Source organism: Fundulus heteroclitus, chromosome 21 (assembly GCF_011125445.2).
Source record: "Fundulus heteroclitus isolate FHET01 chromosome 21, MU-UCD_Fhet_4.1, whole genome shotgun sequence".
Classification (NCBI taxonomy): Eukaryota; Metazoa; Chordata; class Actinopteri; order Cyprinodontiformes; family Fundulidae; genus Fundulus; species Fundulus heteroclitus.
The window spans coordinates 14,608,441-14,635,481 of record NC_046381.1 but is presented as its reverse complement, the minus strand read 5'-3'; the positions used below and the strand labels follow the sequence as shown (position 1 = coordinate 14,635,481).

General features: G+C 40.8%; 1 protein-coding gene across 4 annotated transcripts in view; it reads right to left on the bottom strand.

The window, feature by feature from the left end:
* Nucleotides 1–18,470, bottom strand: part of pde7a (phosphodiesterase 7A) — a 50,650-nt gene extending 32,180 nt beyond the window's left edge. For 3 of the 4 annotated variants that reach the window (XM_012879706.3, XM_021325025.2, XM_012879713.3), the window contains exon 1: nucleotides 18,207–18,469. In XM_012879706.3, coding sequence (XP_012735160.2) covers nucleotides 18,207–18,344 — 138 coding nt within the window. In that variant the 5' untranslated portion in view covers nucleotides 18,345–18,469. Of the gene's footprint in view, nucleotides 1–18,206 lie in introns of all 4 variants that reach the window. The other variant, XM_036124896.1, reaches the window with a different exon arrangement.
* Nucleotides 18,471–27,041: the final 8,571 nt, after the last annotated feature.

Genomic DNA, 27,041 nt, shown 5'->3' with positions numbered 1-27,041 from the left:
AAAAGGTGAAGCAACTTTCTTTCAGGTGTGTGAGCCGCAGTGTGCAACAACAGGTGTGGGAGGGGAGCATTCTTGTCTTTTCCAGAAACTGGCCCATGCCTAATTATTATTAAAGGCAAAACAAGATGTTTCTCAGAAACAAATAGGAGTGTTACACTTTGCACAGATAATACTGGGAAAAATCCATCATTGGCCAAGATAAGTTATTGAATGTTTCCACTATAAAGCTTCTACGGGACGTTTTACTCTCATAACCCCTTTCTCTTTAACCTCAAATGTCTTCCTCAAGATTTTCCTAGAAGACAACATGGGTTGCACAGTCCCAATATCTCAGCCTCTGATCAATGACGCTAACTGGAGTGTGATAGCAAAGGTAATCTGCCCGCTCATCACCAGCTGAAAAACAAAAACAGATAGGGGCCTTCTGTTAACTTTTATTTCATCACCATCTTTGTTAGTCATGAAGTCTCAGAAGCAAAAATGTAAGGACTTAGCTCACCCAAGAAAGAGATAAAGTTGATTTCCACTGGGTTTTTATCACTGGCAAAATACTTGGCTATATTAAAATGATCATCTAAGAAAAAGATGGTGCATGCTTTCTCCATCTGCTTTTAAAAATATAGATAGAGCCAACTCTGCATACAGAACTTCAAAGAATGCTGCAAGAATAATGCTGATCACTTTAAACAGAGTTATTATTACTGCTACAGTGATTACAGCTCTACTTGAACAGAACAGACAAACTTAACAGGATAACCAACAGAGAAGTTAGCTACCCTCACTGCAAAAACGGATCTAAAAATAAGTAAAATGTTCTTTAAAATAGTGTTTGTCCTTGATTTGAGCAGGTAAATAAGATTATCTGCCAAAGGAATGAGTATTCTGACCCCTAAAATAAAATAATTAGACATACTGCACTTGAAATAAGATGGAGATGAATTGTTCCTGTTTTAAGTGCAAAAATCTAATTCCATTGGCAGATCATCTTATTTATCTGCTCAAATCAAGGACAAATACACTAATTTTTAAGGAAATTTTACTTATTTTTAGTTCCACTGTTGCAGTGGCTGCCTTCTGGATTCTGCCATTCAGCAATAAAAGTGAGCAACACAAAAAAACCTCTCTGAGTAAATAGTTCAAATATTGCGCTAGCATGAGTGCTGGTGTTCCCCTTGCAGCAACATGCAGGGTACAACCCTCTAAATCTGACAATCCTTCAGAAAGCAAGTAACAAGACTAACGAGAGAAGCAAATAAATAAATAAATAAATAAATAATTAATGATCTAAATTGGTACCAGAAAGCGGCAACAACAATGTCCTCAGTCTGGACGCTGTTGCTGAGTGAAGAAGACTCAAAGTTGAAGTATTTGTTCTATATTAGGAGGTTTATAGCTGCGGCGATGCACGTTGAAGATCTTGACTGACTTTTTTATGGTGCTCTCAAACATCCGTGTTATACTGACCCGTGTCGTACTGGGTTAGGGTTAGCCTTGATAACTTTTTCAGCTTAACGGCCCATTACGCTGAAATGCGCTGACGAGAACCCAGTACGTTCTCCTATACAGTTCTCGAGGCAGAAACTTGAAACGGACAAATCCAGCACTGGCGGGTCCGAGTTTTGTGAGAACATGAGATCGTAAATACGACCACATCTGAGCGGTGCATCTCTGCTCACTTCTGTTTTTAGATGGTTTTCAGTTGTGCCTTTTTGTTAAACCACATAAGCAGAAACCCAGAAATGGTAAATGGCCTCTACCTGTATAGTGCTTTATCAAGTCCTGAGCACCCCAAAGCGCTTTACACTACAGTCAGTCGCTCACACATTCTCACGCCGACGGTGGTGGGCTACATTGTAGCCACAGCGGCCCTGGGCTACAAGATGAAGTGATCAAATGCAGGAGCGAAGGCTGCAAGACAATCGGAGCCGCCTCCTAGCTCTTGCGCCACTGTTGCACACCTTTACCCATATGATCTCATATTTTCCCTTTAACAAGCTTTCTAAACGTATTGGGCCTAAAAACACACTCATCTTGCTATATGTAGGGAGGACCATGTGTTGAGTCCCATTGATTTTCTGTCATTTTCCAACCCTCGCTATGCTCTAATCTAACCATTACCAGCGCATACTCAATCTTGACCGTAATTGAATTAACACCCTAGTCCTAAACCTTACTGTTACCAAAAAAAAAAAAAACTAAATGAGGACCAGCGAAATGTCCACACTTTGGTACAAATGGTCCTCACTTTCACGGCATAATCAGAAAAATGGTCCTCACTCTGATGCATAAACACACACACATGAACCCTTGATTTAAATACAAAGTGAGGAACTTGCCTTACCTACTTCCATAGAATGCCATTCATTTCAACCTTTTCTAACCCTAACCTAAACCTAATTGACACCTCAGTCCTAAACCTAACCCAGAAAAAAAATAAATAAATAAAATAAAAAAAGGCCCTCACTTTACTAGTAAAATGGGCAAAACATTTTGTCACTGAGCTTCAAACACAAGTACACACACACATATATATACTATAAAAGTAAAACATTTAAAAAAAATACCAATTTAATATATGCCATTTTTAGATAGTAAATTAAGCGTTGAAAAATAGTGAAACTATAAACACATTTACCACAAAATACAGCCACTCAAAGTAATTCCTGTCGCTTCATGCATGCTCAGTATGATCATAAATAAACTTCCTGGTTGAGTGAAAATTCTTAAATCTAAATCTACTAGGAGTGTGAATAATCAAAGAGCTACAACATTGCTTTCCGGTTCCAGAGTCCCAAATAATGAGCATACACCATAAAATAAAACAGTAAAACAGAGGTATAATTAAGTTATAGACGAATATTTTTAACGGTTACTTTACACAACGGCCCGCCGGCTGTTATGAAATAAAACCCCAAATAAGCACACCTGGAAAATCTGCATATTCATTATTTGAAATGAGTACGAGAGTCCCTTCCTAAGATCAGGCAACGGGATAAAAACAATAAAAAACTAAACATTTACCAGTTTACGTTTATTATTTCCCCCCGTCGTCGCGTTCGGCACCTTTGATGCCTCGGTGTTGCACCTCGGACCGAAGCGAATCCATCGTGTGGAGTTGCATCCGCTGACTGAGTCACTTATTCGGCCCCCATTTTGTAAAATTGTGTCAAATGCTGACAATAATCAAAAAGAATGCACAAACAACTATCCACCCTACTTTTACAGTCATATTCATTAAATTAGAATATGATCAAGAAGTCGGTTTGTTTCAGTAGCCTCATTAACTAAACAGGTTATATAGATTAATTACTCGCAGACTGTTTTAAAGCCCTCATTTCTGTTAATAAGGATGATTTTTTTGCTTACTTATAATAAAAAACCTTGACATTTAGGATTAGAATATTACCAATTTAAAAAAACAAAAAACATTTAACACAAATGTAGGTTTAATGAAAACAGGGTGCTTGCTCTTTTTCCAAATTAAAATTCCAGACTTTTTCCAGACTTTTTTAAAACTGATATTTTTTTTCCCCCCCAAGACCTTAACTTTATGTACTTGTATAATTGTGTGCCTACTGCCTACTTCATTGGTTGAGATTGTACAAACTGTTTATTAGAAATGTTAATTTTTATAGGCTAGTATTCAATGAACAAATGCATTTTTCACAGTAAATTATGCTTTTACTGATGAAAACGTTTCAAAACATGAAAATCACAAGTACATGAATTTCACATCAAACAAGTGTTTGATTCCATTAGGCTAATACAGTACGTGACCAGTTAGTAAAATTATAGTTTTATAGCCTACCTTCCTATGTCTCATTTCACAATGCCTTTGAGCATACTGTAAAATTCTACCATACATTTTTTTCCCATACTTTATTAAGACTTTCACTCAAAATTCGAGACTTTTCAAGGTCTGGAAAACAGTGTTTCAAAATTCCATACTTATTAAGACTTTCAAGACTTGCGCAAGCACCCTGTGAAAAGTATGTTTAACACTAGCTTAAAGGTTGTGAATTTCAAAAAAGGTACTTTCAACGTGACAAATGGGCTTCATTGGAAACGAATGCTCTAATTTACTGAATAAGGCCGTACGTGTGAATAAATATTTACATGCAGGCAAATGAAACACATCTGCGGTGCTACATGGCCCATCGGTGTCAGGCTAAAAACTGACTGGGCCGTTTGAAAGCGGCACCGTTGAGTGACGTCGACAGCAGGGCCCCGGCTGACCCAGATTACCTCCTTTGGTAGACGGGGTGCTTTAAAAAAGGTCATGTGGTCTGATCGCATCGACGTGGTCCTCGACCCCAACGTGTTAACAGTTTTCTTTTTCTCCCCCCGACAAGTTCAGCGACAGTACAGATCTGCTTGACCGCAGAGTCCAAAACAACTTGTGATGTAAACCGTGTTCTGATGTGAAAAGCGCTGAATTCAGGGAGGACTGGCATGAACTTGTGGCTAAAGGGAGATGAAATGCATCTTGCATGCACGTGCAGAATTTTACAGCTACAGTGTGTTTTTATATCAGTAAGCAGGAACATGCATGCAGATTTCTGCTTTTGAATGTATCTACCCTTGCAGCCCTTCATCTACTCCTGTTTTTTTTTTTTTTTTTTTTTTTTTTGCTCGCAGCAGTTTGAATACAAACCAAATAGTGTTTTGTTTGGAGTTCGCTGCGAGCGCAACAGTCTGCTCATTGTGCTCCCTGCAGTTCCATGTAAGCTCGTTTACATACGTCTCCGCTTCTTATCTCGGGGCCCGGTCCGACAGCCTGAGGTCAGAACACTCGGGTTTCTGGAGGTCAGGACCCAGCGTCAAAAATCCTGACGGAGTAAGCAGCCCCGAGGGCTCAGGTGTCTGTCTGTCGTTTCCTGACCGCTACAGTCCCAGAGGTGGTAGAGAAAGCAACAAAAAAAGGTTCACGTATATTAAATTAAAAGGATCTTACGGGACTTTTTGCTGTGAATGATAAGGGAAGAAGGGGGGGAAAAAAAGGAAGCTTTTTGTGCCCTTTAACAGCTCTCATATGGTTTAAGTACGAGAAACAGGCTGAGGCAGGTTTAAACTAAAAAGAAGGGGGTGGGGTAAAACTACTTTCAGTTTAGCATCGCGTTTGAGCTCCTTTGTTCAGTCCGAATGGCCTTCAAATAACACTCGCACTGCAAAAACAGACTAAACTAAACTAAAAATAAGGTTAAAAATGTCTTGAAATTAGTGTATTTGTGCTTTTTTGAGTAGGTAAATAAGATAATCTGCCAATGGAATAAGATTTTTGCACTTAAAATAGGAAGAGCTCATATCCATCAACTTATTTCAAGTGCAGTATATCTAATTATCTTATTTTAGGGGTAAAATTACTTTTTCCATTGGCAGATAATCTTATTTTCCTACTCAAATCAGGGACAAATACACTAATTTATAGAAACTTTTACTTATTTTTAGTTCTGTTTTTCCAGTGCGGAGCCTCCTTAAAACGTCCGTGTCTCAGCAGAGACAGGTGTTAAACCTGCCTTTATTACACTTTAAACATGGGGTGTAACCGAGGACAGGATTACTGCAGACAGCTAAGCAAATGAGCCCCAGCAGTACACCTCATAAAACTGACGTATCACAAAGTAAAACACACACGTAACACGTAAGATAGAAGCATCAGGCCTCCCCGCTGCTTCATGAACTAAAACGTTTCCCTCTGAGCTATGGGCTCTCGCAGAGCTTCGCTGTGTGGGACGGCGCATTCCAGTAACCGAGTGCTAAGTCATAAACACGGGCCGATTTGGAGAGGGCCGAGCGACTCCTGTCTGCGTTTGGCCACAAGCGGCTACGTTACGCAGAAAAAGTCCTCGATGGAGTCTACCTGCTGGAGGAGGGTTTTTATGAGCGGCCTGTTCAGTGTGACACGCTGCAGCTGCTGGGGCTTTTAAGAGCAGGCAGCTGGATTGATGAGGGGGGGGTTGGGGGGGGATTTCTTACCGAGCCAAGGGACAATGAACAAAAGCTGCACGCTTGTCAGGCAGAAATTCATTCTTTTTTTTTTTTCCCTAACAGGCAGGGAAAGTGCCATAAAATAATTCAGATCCGTTTTATCTCCATTATCAGTGCTTTAAATGCCCTTTGTGTACATGGGCTTTTAGCGGCGCTGTATGAGTAACGAGGTGGTGCTTCAGATTCTCACAGCCCGTCTGCGCTGTGCAGGAATTTCATTCATTTGAACACTATCCCCAGACTCTAATTGCTTCTCGGGGTCAGCTTAAATGTCCCCTTTCTTTGAACCTTTCTTTGAACCTTCTGAGGAAGGCAAACACTCTCCCAGTCCACAATAGCCATGTTTAAAAATTTCACGGTCGGACTGAAATGTATTCGGATAAAAATAAATAAATAAGTCGGATTGTACCGTTTATATGGACGCACAATCAATTAATCCGATCATAATGTGCTTGTATATGCACCTGGCTTTATTCAGAACTCCGACATGCACGGTTATCAAATTTCCCTTAAAAAAAAAAAAAGCACAGAAGAAGTACTTCCGTCTTTGCTGAACACCGAAAATAATGACCACAAGACAGTTTTGCTTCCCGGCGTAACTTAATCCAATCATCATGAATGTAAACACTTAATAATCAATCAGAATATACCACCCCTCTCACTTGTATTTTAATTTCATTCCGATTTATCTTAATCCGATCACAATATTCCGATTGCTGTGTTTACATGACATCTTTATTCCGTTCAGCCCTTTATTCCGATTATTTTTGTCCATGTAAACATAGCTATCGTAGGTGAAAGCTGCAATGATATGACTTGTGATAAATGAAAATATTTTATATTTTTCATATTTTTCTGATTCAGTGATTTAATTAGTCAGTATCTGAGGTAATTGTTTCCAGATACTGGGAAGAATCTTACAGACAAAACTTTTATTCCTGCAACACCGTTTGTCGAAAAATAAATACTTGAATTTGTCAAGAGCTGCTTGTGCTTTACACTTCACGCTAGCACGGTTCCTCGCCTCCTAGTGACGATCTACGGTACTACAGCTCTCTAGGATTGAAGGAGGGAATCAAGCAAATAAAAATGGCGGCGCCCGTAACATTCAGGAAGTTATATTTCGTTATAATTGTGATATTTCGTTGTTAGCGGAGAGTCAGGCGAAGAAGGCAACATTCGGTCCATTTACTTGACGGCTTTTGGGAAGTGGATAAGAAAAACGAACGTCCAATAAGGATTTAACGTATGAAACGACAGACGCTGAGGTTCATCACACTGCTCAGCAGAATCATCACTGAAAACCGTGTGGCACGGTAAGGAAGCTAGTATTTTTATGAATGTCTGAAACCGCAAAATTAGTCAGCTGACTGTAAGGAGATGACGCGTTCTGCTCGTGCGCCATTTGTTATCTGAGAACCGAGCCACTGAAAAACCGGGCTTAGCCCTACTGTCGAACTGGTCTAGATTTAGCGCGGTCCGGTTGTGTCTGGCACGGTTCAGTTCAGTTTGCGATCCATTTACACTCTCTAGTTATCTCAGTTACCGAGGTTGAACCGTTTTCGGCACGGTTAAAAAAAGGGTAGTATAAATGGGATATTAAACTCCTCCACTTGGGGAAGGACATCCTCCACGACCCGGAGAAGGCACTCTACCATTTTCTGGCCCAGGACCATGGTCTCGGATTTGGAGGCACTGATCCTTATCCGGGCCGCTTCGCACTCTCCAGTGAGAGCTGTAGATCACGGCCAGATGAAGCCAACAGGACCACGTCTGCTAGGTTAAAACGTTTTTTTTTTACCAAATTTATATCACAAGTCTCTCGCAAATAGGTTGTGAATTGCAATTATTTATTACAGTCCAAGCATTTCTTTTGCAATATTGATATCTTGTGCATTGACATTGAGATGACGATATATCTTAACCATCCTGTGCAGCCCTAGCTATATAGTTCAAGCACTTATTGCTATAGATTCCACAGTCCTCTAATGGCTGAGGGCATCTGTGCTGTTTGTGCAACAATTAAAAATAATGTTTCTCCTTCCACTAAACCTATCATTAACATGCTTGGATCCAGAACAGCCAGCCTCTTTTGTAGCTTACCCTCCCTGTGGAGGCTGTCAATTGCTGTCAGGTGGATAAATGACAAGTCAGCAGAGTTTTCCAGGACTGAATAGAGCACTACATAACGTTTCTGTATTAAAATCTGTTTTTATTAGTCTTGTGTGATGTTCAGATGGTGGAGACTTTTGGTTTTCATAAGATGCAAGTCCTAGCTAGCCCCAATTGAAAAAAGCTCTCAAACGTATGGCTTTGCATGTATGAATCTATAAAAGTTTCAGTTTTATATATTAATTTTTTTATATCTCAAACTGTATCGTAGTAAGAGGATAGGGTGTGATATGTGTTTTTTTCCCTCTCCTTTCCTAGTGTGGCTACTATCTTTTCACAGAGTCAAGAGCAGCGCCCTGTGGGCACCGTGTAAGGCGGTGTCCTTGGCAGCATGGCCTCAGTAAATCGTCTCCCCCTGAAATGTTAAGGCGGTTGTACTGAAACAGTAATTTCCCTCTGGGATTATTAAAGTATATCTGATTCTGATTAACAGAAATACATTAATAACTAAACTTTTTAATGACCCTGTTTTGTGTAAAGATTTCTGCAGAAAAGCAAATTAACTAATATTCTGTGACCACAAGTACTTTTATGAAACTACATGTTATTGGGACCACTTTTTAAATAAAAAGTGTAAAAGATTTGCTATGTCGCAACTCATTGTTTCAGCCTTTTTACAAAATTTAATTTTAGCCTAAAAATGTACCTCTTGCATAAAGCTAAGAGCGCCGAGTACATTTTGACATACAACACATGGCTACTGTGATAAATCCGGCTCCTTCAACGAGGCAAATGAATAAAGGGACGTCAACGTCTCTGTAAAAGCTGCTAAATCTGCAGATGTGCATTACAAACAATTCAGCCGGAGTAGTAGCTGTGTGTCTGAAAAGTGTGTCAACGTGTGGAACCACTTTTTCATGGTTGATTGCACTCAACGCAGCACAAAAACATCACAATCACGTGACGAGAGCACTCCCACACACACACACACACACAAAGAGAGAAAGGAATGAACGTGACGTGAATCATGAAGAGTGCGTGTGTTTCAGTGAAGACAGGATGTTGTCCATTTACCCCAAGCTAAACAATCTGACAAACCCTCCGGCGCGCTCCAGCTCGTTGCTGCAAAAGCAGGTTTAAAGCCTCCATTTTTGCACGGCAGGGGTTAAAAGTTTGAGAAAAGATTGTGAAACGCCCGGCTCAGAGTCTGAGCGGCTCCTTTAGCATTCTGACCACATCCTGCATCAAACGTCAATCTGATGGCAGTTCGAATCAACAAAAGCAACTCCCAGAGAGAGGAAAAACAAAAAAAAAACTGCTGCCCTGTGTTCGCTTATCAATCTGGGTAAAGGAGCGTCTACAAGGAACAAACGCAGCCATCTCTCGCCCCCATGCATGAGCTTATCATCTTCTTAAACATCTCAGATTTGAAGGAGCTTATCTCCAATCAGATGACAAAACAATCTCGATGGCTTGTCTGACGGTGACGCAACAGGCTGAGTAGATCACCGCGTCCAGCCCTGGGCTGCTTTCCTCCCATTATCGCCCAAGACAACATGACAACACAGAAGAAATTAACTCTGAGTATTTGTTTACCAGCATATTTAAACAAGGTTGTTAGCATCTGGAAGTGAATGAATGTAGTTGCTGGAAAATTGGTGAAGCAAGAACTTAGGTAGGAACGGCAAACGTTCTACCCATTTTACATCAATGGCGTCTTGCAAAAGTACTCTTTTGCAAAGTGACTTAACATTTTGCCACCATTTTCAGTTTATTTATTTAAATTTTATGTGATGGACCGACAGAAAGCAGCGTATGGAAAACACAATACAAGGTTTTATCGGCCTTCACGATATCAGGAAATGCGTAATACCAACCCTGTAAATTGCGATGACAACATTGATTACAGTAAACCCACATTCTCTCGAACCTTTACAATTGTAATATGTCCGCACTGCTCCCCATGAGCTCCAGCATTCAAGCCCCTAAAAGGCATAAAAATACATCCAGTGAGGGCAATAAGGACAGAGTCTAACTCGCCAAATATATTACTGTTATGGAAGATGATTGGGAATCAATATATTTTGCAACGCTAGTGGTTTGCAACATTTTTTATTTTGCAAGTTAAAAGCTGAAATGTTTTTTTTCAGTCCCACCGTGTCCATGCTTTGTAGAGTCACCTGTGGATGTAGTTACAGCTGCAAAGCTTTAGTCATACGTCTCAAGCAGCTTTGCACATAAATACAAAATAGTTTCGGGCTGCAAATTTACAAAATGGGGGGGGGGGGGGGGGGTTCAACAGTTACGAACGCTTGTGTAAGACGCCGTGTCTGTAAAAAATGCGCACAGCAATGCCAAGCTGAGCAACTGCATCTGTGTTTCATAGTTTAGATGAGAACCACATGACTCGCTCCTGCACCCTTCCTGCTCGTCTGCCGATTCCAGTCCCTTCAGATTTGCGACAATTTGATCAGTAGCCGATCTGTCTCTATGTCTCTCTTGGGTCCAAACCATCGCTGTTCTTTAAAAGAAAGAAATCAACAGGGGGACCCAACGATCTTAACCGCAAATCTTATCTTCTAAAAAACCAAGGAATCAAACATGTGACGCATGCATACAATAAAAAAAACTAATCTCCCCGCCCCCCATTTAACCAAATCATAAGCATTCCACAGCCAAAGAAAGAAAGAAAGAGGCAGAACAAGACAGGCGGAGAAAGAAAAAAAAAAAAAAAGACAGTGAGACTCCGGCCATCTGTGAAGGTGGAAGCGAGCCAAACCACTGCCCACAGAGCACAGGCACATGCCTAACTGCCTCTTTCTGCCATGGCAGTCTTGCCCTGCTTCCACAAACAACAGGCTTGTTGAACCACACACAAAAACACAGCAGCCACCGAGGACAAACGCACCCTTATGGTCATAAATAAGGCCCAAACATAATATTTGTGGAAGAATAATTGCTCTGTAGCGACGGCTGGATGGCACCGATGGAGGCAGGTTCACCCATTTTTTTGCCAGTGTTTGAAAAGAAGAGAGTCAAAGCGTTGTTGTTGGGTTTTTTTTTTTTTTTGGCTGCAGGTCTGTTTTCACTTTGCATTAGCAAAAAAAGAAAAAATACCAGGACGAACTTAACAGAGTGCCATAACAGGAAAATTAAAACAGCTGAGTTGAGAAATGGACCAGTAGACCTCCAACTGGAAGGACAGTGTTACATCTTGTGTTTGTTAGCAAGTCAGCAGCGAAAAAAATAGAATAAAAATCAAGCCACAATGTAAAAATTCGCAGCATTGCGACCTTTTCAGGCAACAGCCACCTTGTTTTGGTCCGAGACGCAAGTTCCAAGAGACAAAAAATGATTTCAAGTCCCGTTACTGAGGGAGGCAGAGTGTTGCAACAGAGCAAAAGAAGAATCTGACTGTATCGACCAAAACTATTTACTCAAGCTCTATTTAACAAGGAACTCCCTTGAGATCAACGTCTCCCCCCCCCCAAACGCTAAAGGAATGCGCACACAGTTACAAATTACAAGCTAAACATTTGACATTAACACGAAAACATGCAAGCAGAGTCAACACAGTAATTGCCCTCTTCAAATACACATTTAAAAACTCTCCTAGTGAAACATTTAGCTTTCATGTACTCTGAAGGTTACCCTAGGTGTAAAACAAGAGAACCAAGTACTCCAAGTAATAAAAAAAAAAAAAAAAAAAATAGAAGAAACCGCCTGGGTACACTTAAGAAAGTCAACCCGAGAACCGCAGAGCATGACAGAGTGTCTCAAGTACAGTTGTCACGATACTATAATTTCAAACTCGGAACCAAGAAAAAAAAACACTTGATACTAGATGCCATATTAGACACTGCAGCTACACTTTGGTTCGTTCTGGTTAAGAGTTAATATCATTTATGGAAGTATGTCCCTTTGATTCAGTCATGCAATTATTTGATTACAATGGCTTATCTTTAGTGTGCCACTGGGTGCTACCACTTCCCCTGTCAATTTACTGTTGGTACAAATTTTACTACCGAGGGACAGAAATAATCATTCTAAACTATAATATGTTGCGTGTCAAAAACAAACTAGTCTAGACTTCTCTGCAGTCTAGACTAGGCATGGGCCGGCTGCCGGTTTCACGGTATCCCGGAATATGAAAAAGAAGTCATGCTTTCAAAACCACTAAAAGGTTTTTTGTTGTTGTACGTCTCGTGAGAGAGAACGCGGAGGTCAATTCCCTCAGGTCGTGTTCAACCCCAGTATCAGGACCCCGCCCCATCCACCTTTGTATAGCCGCTCAAATTCTATGATGGCTGAAGGCGGTGAGCATCCCAAACCAGCCCCTCCGTCTAAAAAGGATACTTCAGCTAGCATAAGAAGTTGGAGGAAGAAGGTTGCCCTATATGCAGAACGAGCTTGCAGACGTTAAGTCTGTAGCTGGTTTAAGGTGCACACTTAAAGCTGTAGTTGCTAATCCTGTTCAGAAACAGGTTTTGTTGTACTGGGTGAAATGGTCCTTCGATTCCTGACAGTAGTTAATACATTATGTATTCAGAAAAAGGAGGCTAAAAAATTTGATCTCTGTGAGAGCTGCAGGCCTGTAAGAACACGGACCAATCCTATCATCCGGACCGAAGGGCAGTGATTGGTTTGGGGTTTGGTCCTGCCTTCACCCCCCCTCTGTCCCTCAGGTTTCAGGGGTATCGCTTCAACTATTGGTTGTCCCACATGCCAATCTTTCTAATACACTCAAGTAATGCCAATGTACGTGGTCTTTCCTTATCAATTTCAATACCACATAAAATGGACGAGCCAATCAGGGGTTTTCGTAGATGTGACAAATCAGAGAAGCAACTACTTGGATTCAAACAACAATGGCGGCTTGCAACAAGGAAGCAAGCGGTAACACTGATGCTGCCATTTCATCAGGGTTGAACACCAGAGAACTAGCCTGGGTGCCATTCCGAATTTAGTCCCGCACCACAACGTTTTAGGTCGGGAAGTTCGGTCTGGCATTGCTCAATAGTAGCGCATGTATGCTCGCCCAATATCTGGCGGACCAATCAAATTGTCAGGGCAGGCTTTATACAATGATGGACAGATGATCAACAGTAACGTAATCAACCACGTCACCAAAGCGCGCCTGGGTTGAATTCGTTTACAACAACGATGGCTGCCGCTGGAGAGTTGAGGTGTGTAGATTCTGCTATTAAGTCTGTTCTAGAAGATATCAACAGGTTCGTGTGTTGAAGGACTCCTTGGATCCTTACATTGTTTTTGTAACACCGGCAAAAATCGTAAACGCTCATCTTCTTATGCTAGGCTAACAGTTGAGTCCCGTTGACAACAATTATGCGTCGCTAAACATACGTCACACACTTCGTTGCTCTTATTGGTTGTAGGTCTATCCAATTGAGTGCAGAGGAATTTTTTTCCTGGTTCGTTCGAAACACGCCCCATAATCACAGCTCAATGGAGCCGTATCAGACTCAAATTCTGACTAGAATTGAGTATGACCATGTCAGGCTACCAGAGAACGGCTTTGAAGGCTTTTGTTAGTGGAAACGATGTTTACGCCCGCTTGGCAAGAGCTTGATCTTCCCTTGAAGTAGCATGTCAGTAAAGATGGCAGAAGTGGTTCATCCAATCATATGCAAGGATTTTTGATGAGGCCCCTCCTTCTGAAGTACATCTCCAAAGGAGCAATCCCAGATGGATGTGTGGAGCACTGTGGCACAAAATCCATCTGGAGAGAGTCAGGTTACCTTAAGTTAGCAGAATATAAACGTTCAGCATCAGGTCATTGTTCCAGGAAGTGGCTGTTATTGTAGCACCCCGGTGGGGAAAAAGTCTGACAATTGGGCCAAATGGGAACGGGTCAGCTTATATTGATTTACCAAAATGAGTATCCTTGAATTATTTTTTCTTGTTTTGATTATATAAAGACCAAATTTTTTCATTAATTTATTTTATTATTAAAGAATTTACTTAAATATTTTCATACCCACAAAATATATATATGCCCAGGTAGCAAAATATGTGTGGTACGGAGCAGCAGGTGAAACACTCCTTTATGGGGCAACGCGAATCGACCAACATCTACGATTCTTTATATTTTTTTTAAATGAAGCTTCATTTATTCTGTAAACAGTGCACTGCCATGTGACGTCTTCTGCTATATGTGCATGCCGGTCGCTACACAAAAAGGTAAGATAACTTTATTGGGTTTTTTTATGCAATGTAGCCTATTTCTTTTTAACTGTTGAACTGAAAAAGATTTTATGGCTGTGTGAGATAGATACATGTTTGCTTGACCTACACTGTAGGGTTGTACACGTGGGTGTGTGTGTGAGAGAGAGGAATTTTTAGTAGTAGTTCAATTAGTAGTATCGGTAAGTTCAATTTAAAAGTTACATTGGTAACATAACTTTTTTCTGTTGCTCTGACGGCATGATTGGGAAAGCAGTCTTTGTGCGATGGTCGTTTGGTTGCCTAACTGGAAACTTTGTGAAACCTCTCTGTACAATCTTTGTCCTTTGTTTTAGTAGAGTTGTTTGCCTGTGATGTTCTTGTGTGAGCCGTTATACTTTTACACTTTTTTTTTTATGAGTTTCATGAGAGTATGATATTTGGGCTGTTTTTTATTGATGTGGGAAGCTTTTAGGTTGTATTGTGGCTGAAAAAAACCCCATGAATGATGGTCGTCTTAGATGTTAACATTAGCTTTTAACTATTTTAGTGGTTTAGTGGCTTTGCATTAGCAAAATACGTAAGTGAAGCTTTTGGTTAGCTGTGCCCACCACTGCTAAAAAGGCATCATGTAGTGAGTGCTTTCTGAACAGAACTATAGGCTGCTGTTCTACCATTCCTTACTGAACATTGTTCTGATACATGCGTGATTGGCATCCTTCTGTGTAAATTATTGTGACTTAGTTGTTTGGCAGTTAATTTATCCTCTGGTCAGTAATTAAGGACGTGTGTAGTATGATGGTTGTTCAGATGGACATCAGTTTTTCCTCATACCATGTTTTATGGCTTGTTTTAGCAGATCTGTTGGCATTTCTAACCAACAGTTTAACACTTAATAGCCAAACTGCTCCCTAACATTTGGTTTTAACCAAACTGGTTAAAAATCCCTTCCACTTTGGTTTATGTGGAAGGAAAGCTGGCCCAAGCAAGATGCACATAAATAAGGTCGCCATGAACGAATACCAAAAATGTAGCCCAACTATGTTTAAGAGAGACATTATTTCAATAAAATCTTAATAGATTTTTGGAGAATATACAGATATTCTGTAAATGCAGTTTTCTTCTTGGGCATAGATATTAGCAGGGGTTCTGGACGCTGTAATTAGGCCATTACACTGACTTTTAATGAGCATAATGGATCTTTGGCTGACCTCTAGGGGCCCTTTCTGTAGGGTTTCCCCAACTGGCTCACTCACATCTGCCTAAATTGTCACTTCTTCCGGTAGCAGCGCACACCTGACCCAAATAATAACCTGCTGCCGGACATTTTACATGTGGAAAACACCCAGAGAAAAACATACAACCGTCTTTATGGACAAGATAAACACAAAAGTGTTGTTCAGAGGAACTTTCCCAGGCAGGCAGGCAGGAAGAACAAAACACTAAACGGTGCTACGTGTTAAGCTAACAGTATAACAGTTGTTTGAGGGCAACATAAAAAGGTCAGTAAAGCCCCCCCCCCCGGGGATATTTACGCTGACAGAAAATACCGGTGACAACCCTGATAAGCATTATGAGAGATATCAATAAACTATGGTGTTGTCTGCATAAGGGTGCATTTCAGCTATTAAGATGGTCTTCCAACCATTTTAATTAAAAATGGAAACTAACTTATGTTGGCTGAACTGTTCCAAAAGTGCTGTTAACTCAACTTTTAAAACATTTCATGATAAATCAGCCAGTAGAACAGTGAAAAAACACTTTTTTTTTCCAAGAACATGCATTGGCTGTTGACAGGCCTGGCAGCAAAGATGGAAGACGGTTTACATCAACAGCTACGTGAAGTAGGATCTGCTTCACAAAACTCAAGAAGATATCCAACTACACAGGGAACACATGTACGATTCAGCTTTGCACAAAAGCCATTATCCGAAAAAAAAACAATTACTGGCAAGATTTGCAATGCATCCCAAAGACATCAAGAAAACTACTGTATCTAAAAATCCTTAAGAATGCGACATAAACCTAGAAGGACTTCTTCCCTGAGCACACATCTTACATCTGGTTCCATTATTCTTCTGAACAAAGATCCAATGGATGACACATCAAGGACAGATCGTCCAAAATGACTCAGTGCAGCCTAACGTAATGAAGACGCACTACACTGCATTACTTGTTTCCCTACAAAGCGAAACGAAAGGCTGCTGCGTGTGGCCTTACAACCTAAAGACGGTCGTCTCTTGCCCACATTTGTTATCCTTCACTGCACAGCAGGTGGAATAAATAGAGGCGTGCTCACCAGAGGGATATCTTCACTGCGCTACGAGAAAAAAGAGGAAGTCCCAAGTCTTACTCAATAATTTATACGATGTCAATGTGTCGGCGTACGATAACATAAATAACAGAGTGGCACGTTCCTTTCTGATAAATCCCTGGAGGAAACTGGAGCGTCGTGTTGGCGCTGGCTGAACGACGGGGGCCTTTTATCTGAGGTCAACACGCACAAATACAAAGTTAGGAGACGGCTTCTTGTCTGTTGTAAAAAGAAAAGGTCCGACTGATAAGAACATGGTGAGAGCTTCTGTGCCGCTCAATATGCTCATTGTGAAAGGAATAGAGCAAGTATCTAAAGAATACCAAGGTCCATAAAAAAGTTACTCTATAAAACTGCTCACACTTTTACGTCATACCGTTCCTCTGGTTTAAAACCTTTTATTTAATGAACTGCCAGACGCGCGACACTGAGAGGAATTGTCTAGTTATAGTTTGTGTTTTTGGATTCCAAATTTTCTAAGCTTTTATATTTACCAAAAAAATAAAAAAATGCTGTAACTTCATCTACATGGCGGCGGGACCGTTTTAATTGAAATACAATTTTGCTTTCACACACACACAGCTCTTGTTGCAACCATGCCAGCTGGTAATCCTTATGGGAAACAACGCCTGTCCTAAATGCAGGAGAATGTAATGTCAGAGGTGGGCTACACAAAATAACAAATTTAATGTCCTAATGAGGTTTTAAATAAAAGCAAGCGTGTGTGCACAGGTATGAACCTGACTACCCAGCGACCACCTGCAAGATCCCTGCAGATTCATAATGCATTCTGTGCACAGATGTTTATTATAGGCTTGGGGTATCACCACTGCATAGTTGACATAGTAGATTTTTTTTTCCCGCTTCTCTTTTTGCCTTTGACACCTGTCTAGGAACAGGTGCCCCAGAATTACACATGCAAACTGTAATATTCTCATGTCAGTGTTGAACTAAATGTCTAATAAAAAAAAGGTAGTTGCACCTTAACCACACGTTTTCTTATTTCTTTCACAAGAAGCTTCTCTTAACAATCCTTTGGCATATATACATGACCCCCACTCTTAGCAGAATTGTTGCAGCTTATCAGACCCCCCCCCCAAAAAAAGACTGTTGTTTTTTCAAACAAAAAAAAAATGGTTGGGATTAGGACCCAAGGGTCTTCTTTTTTAACTCTAATGGGCGTCCTGGTCCGTCTACATGCGTGTTTGGGATATCTGCATCCACGTTTCAACCATCTGGCTGTTGATTTGAGGTGAATCAATGGGTAGGGGGCACCCATTTTTTTGTTGCAATGATCCAGTCCCTCGCTGGCAATGAAGCAGACCCTAAGCATGATGCTGCCACCACCGTGCTTGGACAGTCGGTACGTGTCTGTAAGCTTCACCTGTGACTACGAAATGATTGTAGGCTTCAATTAAACACCAAAATACAGATAGAGGCACACACTAGTGTGTGTGTGTGTGTGTGTGGCAATTTCCAGCAACCACCTGAAAGATTCCCACAAATTAACTTGTTTGGAAATTGCTCATTATAGACTACAGCAATCACCACAATGAAAGCAAAAATAAACATAAATGAACCTTTTTTTTCCTTTTTCTTTTTTTTTTACCTGTGACAGCTGTCTTGGATCAGGAGCCCCGAACAGGGAAGAGCTGGAGCTGAAACTAATGGCTCCCCTCCGGCTGAGTACATGCTTGGGAACCGGCCTGTCTAGAGGCAAAACCGGCAACTGATAACATACTTCCATTGAACAGTCAGGGCTGGATCCGGATCAGAAATATAAAAGAAAAAAAATATATAATACATGCAATCTCTCTCAAAAAAAAAATAGGTGAGCGATGAATTAGAAAAATCCCCACGCGCAAAGAAAAAAAAAAAAAAAAAAAAAAAAAAAAAAAAGGCGAAAGGAAACAGCTTTCAGTATGGAGAGAACGATCTGACGCGAAGCTGCAAAGTGTTCCTGTTCATCATGAGCGACTCCAAACTTGTCCAGATCGCCTTCATCGATGCTGCGCCTCGTCTACCTCCGCCGGGTTGCCTCCCTCGGTGACATTCTGTGGGAAACTATTCATGCCGTGGCGTTCGCCCCTTTCCTTCTCATTTTGCTCAAATCCGGGCCCACGGACGACGAGACCTTCTTGCCATTTTCTGGGTCTTTGTGAAATCGCTTCCTCATTTTTTTTTTTTCTTTTTTTTTTTTTCAAAGCAGAGCAAAAACGTCCGCTCGCGCGAGCTCCGCGGCGTCCCCGTGGATCCGCATACTGCAAACCCCGAAAGGAAAACACAAGGCACGGCCGCTTCCACAAAATATCATCAACATATCATTTTCTGGAGCCAACACCGGCGGGCGAAGGAGAACCGAGGCTGCTCCGGGGATGGGGAGGGAGGAGGAGGAGAAGGAGGGGGGTGGGGGAGATCCTGGCGGCGGTTAAGAGCTCCTCTCTCATTCAGGACTCGGCCGGCGGTGGGAAATATTCAACATGTAGGGGCTTTTCCGTCTTTTTTCCGCAGCTGCATGATGAAGGAGCGGTGGTCCCGATTCGCCGCTGCAAAAAAAACGCGGTGTGTCTGGCTCAGGGAAGAGAGGGGAACCCCGGCGTTCCGTCTCATTCACCGCCGCTCCGCTGGGGTCCGCAGCGACTCGGTTGGCACAAACATAAAGAAAGATAAACAAAAAAATATATAACCTAAAGCCAGCTTAATTATCTACGACTACCTGCCTACCGTCCTAAAAAAAATCACCCCCACTGTGTGGTTTTAAAGCCCACAACACCTGCCAGAGATGGTGCTGTTGGAGCGAGCAACCCCCTAAAAAACCGCCCTTGTCTCGGGTTAGCCAATGGTGTGAAGGCAGCGTTTGTAAGCTGCGTGCTGATTGGACAATCTTTCCTGTGCCGTATGTAACGGCAAATGTGATTGGCCGTGAGGCCAGGGCGATCCCTAGAATTATATGAGCAGTCATTTGCAGACGGCGTGGACTTTCTCAAGGGTATTCCTCCACAACGGGGCTTGCCCTGCAGCGGTCCACATCATTGCCTGTGATTACCTTTCTCTCATGAGTCATACTACTTTGGAGCTGTTTGAAATACAGCGACGCGAGCGATTCAAAAATGCTCCATCTCTGTTAAGCTATGGCAATCTTTTTTGCTGCATGAGCACGGTGACTCAATAATTTATTTATTTTTTGTTAAATTAATCATATGTTCGAGATACTGCCTACTAGGCGTGGGACAGTGCCTGCAAACGCATTCACACTCTTGCCACGTTTTAATAAAAAAAATAAAAAAAATGCAAGACATTTTCATTTGCCATTTTATGAGACAGACAAACACAACGTGCTGCATATAATTGTGACTAAAATAGAAATGATCCTACATGGGTTTCAGGTGCTTCTTTTTAAATTACAAAATTATTAGTAAAGTAAATGGCCTGCAGTTGTATTTTGTCCCTTGAATCAATTCTTTGCGGAGCAATATTTTGCTACTCCAGCAGTATTGTATGGGGTGTGTACAGTGTCTCTATCAACTGTGCACATCTACTATATGAAATTGTTGCTCATTCATCTCCGCAAAGCCGCTCAAGCTGAGCCGTGTTAGATGGGGAGTGTCTTGCAAAAGCAGTCGTCAAGTCTTTCTTACAGATTCTTGATTGAATTCAGGACTGGACTTTGACTGGGTCGTTATCTTTGACCTAACTATGCTTTCACCTCAAACTCATTCTAATGTAGCCCTGGCTCTCTATTTGGGGCCATTGATTGAAAGTGAACCCTCAGCCTAGTCAGAATTGTATTTTATTTTTTAGATTTCTTACATGATTTCCCTGTATTTATGTTGCATTCCATTTTCCTCTGAAAAAAAAAAAACAAAAATAGGAGCTATGAATGGGATAAACCAAGCAAAAAGCATTCCAGGTTAGTCGGAGGAGCCCGGGATTCCAAAATAAAAACAAAAGGTTAGAGGGAAACCTGTTGTTTTGTTCAAAGTACCTCTTATAAATGTCATTTAAAGCTGTTCTTTCTACATGCAAACACCACTTATAATTTGTGTGATTTAGAGTTGCAGCAGCAACACCTAACATTGGTTTTAGACACATTCTTGCAACTGTGTCTTGTACAGTGGCGGTTCTAGACCAAATTTACCAGGGGGGCCAAGGTGGGGCCAGTGTTTTTTCACAAGGGCACAGAACAAAAAAAAAATTAAAACAATAAAATAGCAATATTTAACTGTGTAATAATATTAAGTGAGCCACTTGTGGCTCTGGAACTGCAGTTTTCAGACTCTAGCAGACTCTAGCAGCTGATCTAGCAGTTGAAAACTTTGCCCCCTGCTCAATACGGCTAAAGCTAAACGTGAAACATCTTAAGTTTTAAATTCTTTTTAGAGTAAAGCTGTATAGGTAACAAATAATATTGGCCAAAGGGACCATTCAGTTATGGTTTCTTTGCCATTGCAAATAATTATGAGAAGTTTATTTAACATCATGCTTTTAGTACAGGGGCCATAACAGGGGCCAGGGCCATTTCTACAGGGGCATGGGCCCCTGTTGGCCCCTGTTGGCCCCTGTCTAGAACCGCCCCTGGTCTTGTAACATAAAGCTGTTTTGATCACAGCTTACTGCTGTTGATGCAAGGAGCTGCCATATTGCATCCTACAATCAGCCTTAAAAGACTTCTCCGACTTTCCGAGGGGAAAGTATGACTATAGTAGTCGTTATAGAGCTGGGATTTCCGAGTTCTGATGGCAAATGCAATATAACATTAGCTTCATCCGTCTTCCTCTCAGCTATGACCTTCCCCCTAAAGAAAAGACCCACAGCACTGCCATGTTTCAAAGAAGGTATTTCATTTGGCCAAAAAGTACAATTTTGTTCACATCTGACCAGAGAGCCTTATTCCATATTTGCTGGGCCCTCTACAATGGCTGGTTGTAGGGTGCAAACCGATCTCCCATGACTTTCGTTCATCAATGGCTTAATTTTTGCCACTCTGACACACATTCATGGACTGCACAACTAATATTTGATCTGTTGACATCAACTCTGGATCTCTACAGTCCCTACAGAGGTTCTATGGGTCTGTTGGATACTTCATTGACTAATGGTTGTCCTTTCTGAGGAGATTAGTTTAGGTGGACAGCCATGTCTTGGTAGGTTTTCATTTGTGCCATACCCTTTCCAATTTCGGACGCTGGACTGAACAGAGCTCCGGGAGATGTTTAAACCTTGGGATATTGTTTTATAACCTAACTCTGCTTTAAGCTTCTCCCTGACCCGTCTGCTATGTTCCTTGGTCATCTTCACGAAGCTTTCTGTTTGTTCACTGAGGTTCTCTCCAGCAAACTTCCGAGGCCTCCGCAGAACAGCTAGATTTAAAGGGCGTTCCATTTGTCCTCGGTAGTCGGAATTCTGGACTTCCAGGTCGAACAATTCAATAGGGACGACCTCTAAAGTTGGTATTACGAGTCGAAAAGTTGCTGCAACAGGATGGTACCTGACTTCAGCATTCATGATGGCTGCTACTCGCAGTAACATTGAGTAAAAGCTCATACTTTGACAGTTGGTAGCAGCTCTCTATAATTTATATAACGTTTAGTAAGTCGTATAGTTGCTAGCTTTCAGTTTTCATTAGACTGGATGTTTCAGCTCTGTTTATCTGCACAAAATGCTGCCTAGAACAGCGTTATTGTCATTGCTATTGTTTTAACAACAGTGTGAGCAGTCATGTTTTTCGTAGTCTCTGACAAAAGGGAAACTGGAACTCAAAAAGGTGGAGAGCACATAATCTGTGACTTGTAGGTTCTGACCTCTGAGGCAAAAGGAACGCACCATTGTACTGAGAAAAGTACTAAAATCTTACATTATACCGTCCCTGTGGTTTACACTCCTTTTATAAAGAGATGTAAGAGGTAGTGCCGGAATCTCTATGGATTTCTCAGGCTATATAGTACCACCAACTCACTGAAGAAGCACCACAAAATTAAATCTTATTATACACATTTGTCTAAAATTATTGTGCAAATGCAAATATATTTTACTATGTATGCTCAAGGTTATCATACTGTTTGTTTTCATACCTGCTTCAGCCAACTTTTTAGATGCATTCTTTTGATTTTCACAATTATCAGGGTTTTTTCAGAGTTGCCATCCTGCCCTATCCAAGTGTCACCAATATTGCATTAGCCATGCAGCACATGACCATTTTCACTCAAGGTTTCCAATGCCATGTCCATGTGTTGGGGGACAATGAGTGCACCATGGCAACCGCCATTCCAGGACCAATAAGAGCACAAGCATAGGCCTCATGCTCCCTCTTTTCATGGCCCTGAATATGGTATCCCCCCACCCGAGTAAAATGCACTCCATGTTAAAGGGCAAGTAAGGCAAAATTATTATTCTTTCGTCCCTTCTTACATGATTATGTTTGGGGATCGTAGTTTTGGCTTAAAACAACAACCTACACCTACCCCTACGGTAAAGGTTTTTTAATAATGTGTATGTTAATAAAGATAGTTATGTCAAAAACAAATTGTTTGAAACATTCAAAAGAAAATCATTCGAAAGAAAAGTTAGATTTTGTAAATAAATAAAAAAAAAACATCCTTAAAAAGGTGAAGTTGTATTTTTGCTGGACCAGCAATGTTGAAATACAATTAGTGACATGAATATCAAATTCATTTTTGATTTTTCCAGAGTTTGGGATAATTGCACTGCTGGAACACCCAATTGTGTCTGAGTTTCAACCATAGCTGTTGATTTGTGGTGAAGTTGATGAATCAGAAGGTGGTCCTGCTTCTTCATTATTTCACCAACTTTGTGCAATGCAGCACTGGAAGAGGAACAGACTCGGGATGATTGTGCCTTTACCATGCTTGACAGCTTGGTATTTTAACTCCTATACATTTTTCTTGTGATCGTGGGAAAGTAGCTCAAATGGGATCTTTTCTCCAAAAGACAATTGGCTTGTCGACGTAGGCAGCGGCAAATTTAAGTTAAGCTTAAGGTGTCAGGTTTGGAATAGGGTCTCGGTCAACACTCCCATCACAGTGGATGGTGGCACTGGTGTTCCAGCATCTTCCAGTTTATAGTGCTGGGATAGGCCTGGATTCAGTCATAGGTCACTTTTATGCATGGGATAATCTTATTTATGCAGAAACAACATTTTCACAATAAGCAAATATACTGTAATCACTATGTGTTTGAAATCCTTTTTCAAAATTCTATGGTGAAGGTGAAATTGATACCTAATGCCAAAAAGACTAATTAACACTGTTTTCAGACATTTCTGCTTACCAACAGGTAACATAGCGCTTACATTAGATGCAGCTCAACTGTAGAGGGTAATGTTTTATAAGTATCTTGAGGACAACTTGACCTTTGAATACTGATCACCTTCGCAAAAGATCAGACCAAAGTTGTTTTTTATTGTTGTTTGATCCAGGGAATGTGGCTATCAGTTTAAGATTGTTGTGATATATTTTACCAGATGCACACGTCATTAAAAACACTGGATACAGTACATTATGCTTTTGTGCAATATTTTACAGGTGCAAACTTTAGAAAACTTCAGAAAAGAAGTCCAGTTGGTTTGTTTTTCAACTTTTAAAAACTTGGAAAAACTTTAGAAATTGGTCAACTGGATGTTAGTAACACTTAGAAGAAACACTTGCCTTTTAATGTTGCTCAGGCACTTTATGTAAATTAGTTTTGGAATCGATAACTTAAGCTACAATTACATTTCTGCAATGACCTCAACCATACAAAAATCCATAAACCATGGCTAAAACCCAATAGGAAACTAGCCCATTTAAATGATGTCTTGCATTTCTTATTAAAGGAGTTGGTCAAATATGACACCAGAATTATGTGAGGACTTTGCTGTTGGCTGCAGAAAATGTGTAGATCCTCTGCAACTTGCTGAGGATTACCTATGCAAATATTAGTGAGGAACTTTGTAGATTGTGTGTCTAGTTTTGAATCTTTATGGATCTGACAAAAACCCAGCAAAAATACTAAACTTGTGCAACAAGTCTTTGATTTCAAAAAGACATTTAAAAGACCTGCAAAATATATTGCAGAAGTGGAAATAAAATATAGTTAAACGTATCTTTAAAGTCCAATATTTATATGCCATTTGTGCTGATAAGGAACTGTAATTTTTTTTATTATTTTGTACATTTCTGCCACATTAACATGCAACAAAAATAAGCTTTTTTTCAATTTCATTCTTCTGAGTGTATAAAAGATGAATGAGTAGTACTACAATTTTGAAAGCAAATGCGAAAGATTCAACATAATTTTCTATTTCATTACTTTATCCCTCTTAAAAGGTGGAATTGCCTTGCACTAAAGTATAAAGTCCTTAAATATAACTAACTACAACACTACACCAAAGATGCACTCCGACCAAGATGTCTATTGCGTCCTGATACTGAGCCTGCAATACTGCTGTTGCCAGACGACAGGTGTAGTCAGTGTTATAGTATTAGTAATATCATCTTTATTGTCATTGAAACATACATTGAAACATACATTACAATGAAATTTGTTCTCTGCTTTTAACCCATCACCCTTGGGGAGCAGTGGGCTGCCATGTTCGGCGCCCGGGAAGCGTTCTGGAGTTAAGGGTCTTGCTCAGGGACCCAGAGTGCAGGCGCTGGGGATCGAACCGGGTACTTGCATCCTTCTCTGAGTGCAAGCACACTGCTCTAACCACTAGACCAACACTCCCCAGAATGTGTCATAGCCATGTTAGTGACTCCGCAGCAGCGTATACCTGGCCCACTACACCAAGTGCCCATTGGGGGAAATGATTTAGGAAGCTTTGTGTTAATTAATTTCCCCAACAATCTTTTTAACCATTCACAGTATGTGTAAACAAGCAGTAGAACATGCCTAGGGACACACCTTTGAGCGAGGTATGTTTAAACTCTTGAGTAACGGTCTCGGGGGCTTTAGGCGTTCAGGTGAGCAGCTAATTCTCCTCACAGGTGAAACACATGCCTGATTTCCTCCCGAGGGCAACCCTCACACAGGTTCTAATTGATTCATGTTGTGCTTCCTCACATTATAGTTCTCTCTATATCCCTCACTTTTAAACTGCATGCGGAAAATCTTGTAAAACGTCTCAAATGTTGGGTTTTTATTTTTTTCAAAACAGGTTGTGCATTTCATATGCTGCTAAAATAAGCGCCTTGTCGCTGCAACTTGTATGTCTGTGTTGGACTATGGAGATATTTTGTACATGATTGCTTTGTCAAAATGTCTTAGTATACTGTCTATTTCTTTTCACTGAGGTTCATCACATACTGCAAAATGTCAACACACCATTGTGAGTTGTAGTCATGGGTGGGATGGCCTGTTCTGGTCTGGCTGCTCGAAGGAATTCCCATTGGTTAACTTTTATTTACAAGGCATTACTTGGACTTCTGTCAGCCTAGATCTGCACTGCGCTTAAACAATTTTCTGCATCTTTATGTCCCTTCTGCTCGGACTGAATGGGGCAAGAAGGCTTTTGTTCACTAAGTGCCCTCCTTCTGGTATTTGCTTCTGAAAACGTTGAAATTAACAGAACTTTGTTGAGTGCTTTTACTTCCAAACTAAAATGTTTGCAGGCTGATTCAATAACATGTACGTGTTTTTCATAGTTTGTTTTCTTTTAACTATGTAACTTTTTGTGTTTCTATTTGTTGCTGCCTCGAGGCCAGGACTCCCTTGAAAAATCTGTTTTTAATCTCAATATCCCGGTTAAATAAAGGTTAAATAAAAATAATCCAAAATAAAAAATACTTCTATGTTTTTACTTTCCAATATATGCTTTTTAATCATGTCACACAATGTATGGCCCCTACATTTGTATCATGATCATCAGGTGAGCATTGTGAGCATTTACAACCCAGAGTCAAATTCCTTATATGTGTAAACACACCTAGCAAATAAAGCTGATTCTGATTCTGAGGCCTTTGGTGGAAAATAGAGGAAGAGGACATCCTAGCTCCTTGCAAGTGGCGCTATCTTGTGGAAAAGAGGTGCAATAGCTGTCTCCGGCACTCATACTGTATGTGTGCGTAAGGTTAGCCTCGCTCAGACCCAGTCTCAAGTCTGTTAAAGGCTCTAAGATGCTTTCTTGCAGGATTACCTTGTATTCAGATGGATCCCCATCAACTTTGAAGATTGCTGGTGTGCCTCTCTTCAAGACCGGTCAACTGGGCTAATACTCTGTCAGTCCCATATAGACAGTTGCACAAACAATGAAGCAGACTTCACACTATGATTCTGTCAGCACCATGGATGTTGAAGAGACTTCTTACAGCTTTTTTAAAACAATAGACATCTTCTTGCCTCTATTCAATTAATGATAGATTCATTGAGAGCACAACTCCCATTAGTGTCGGATGAGTTTCTTACTGAAGCTGCGAATCTGCTTTTGTGCACTCTGGACTTCCCTGGT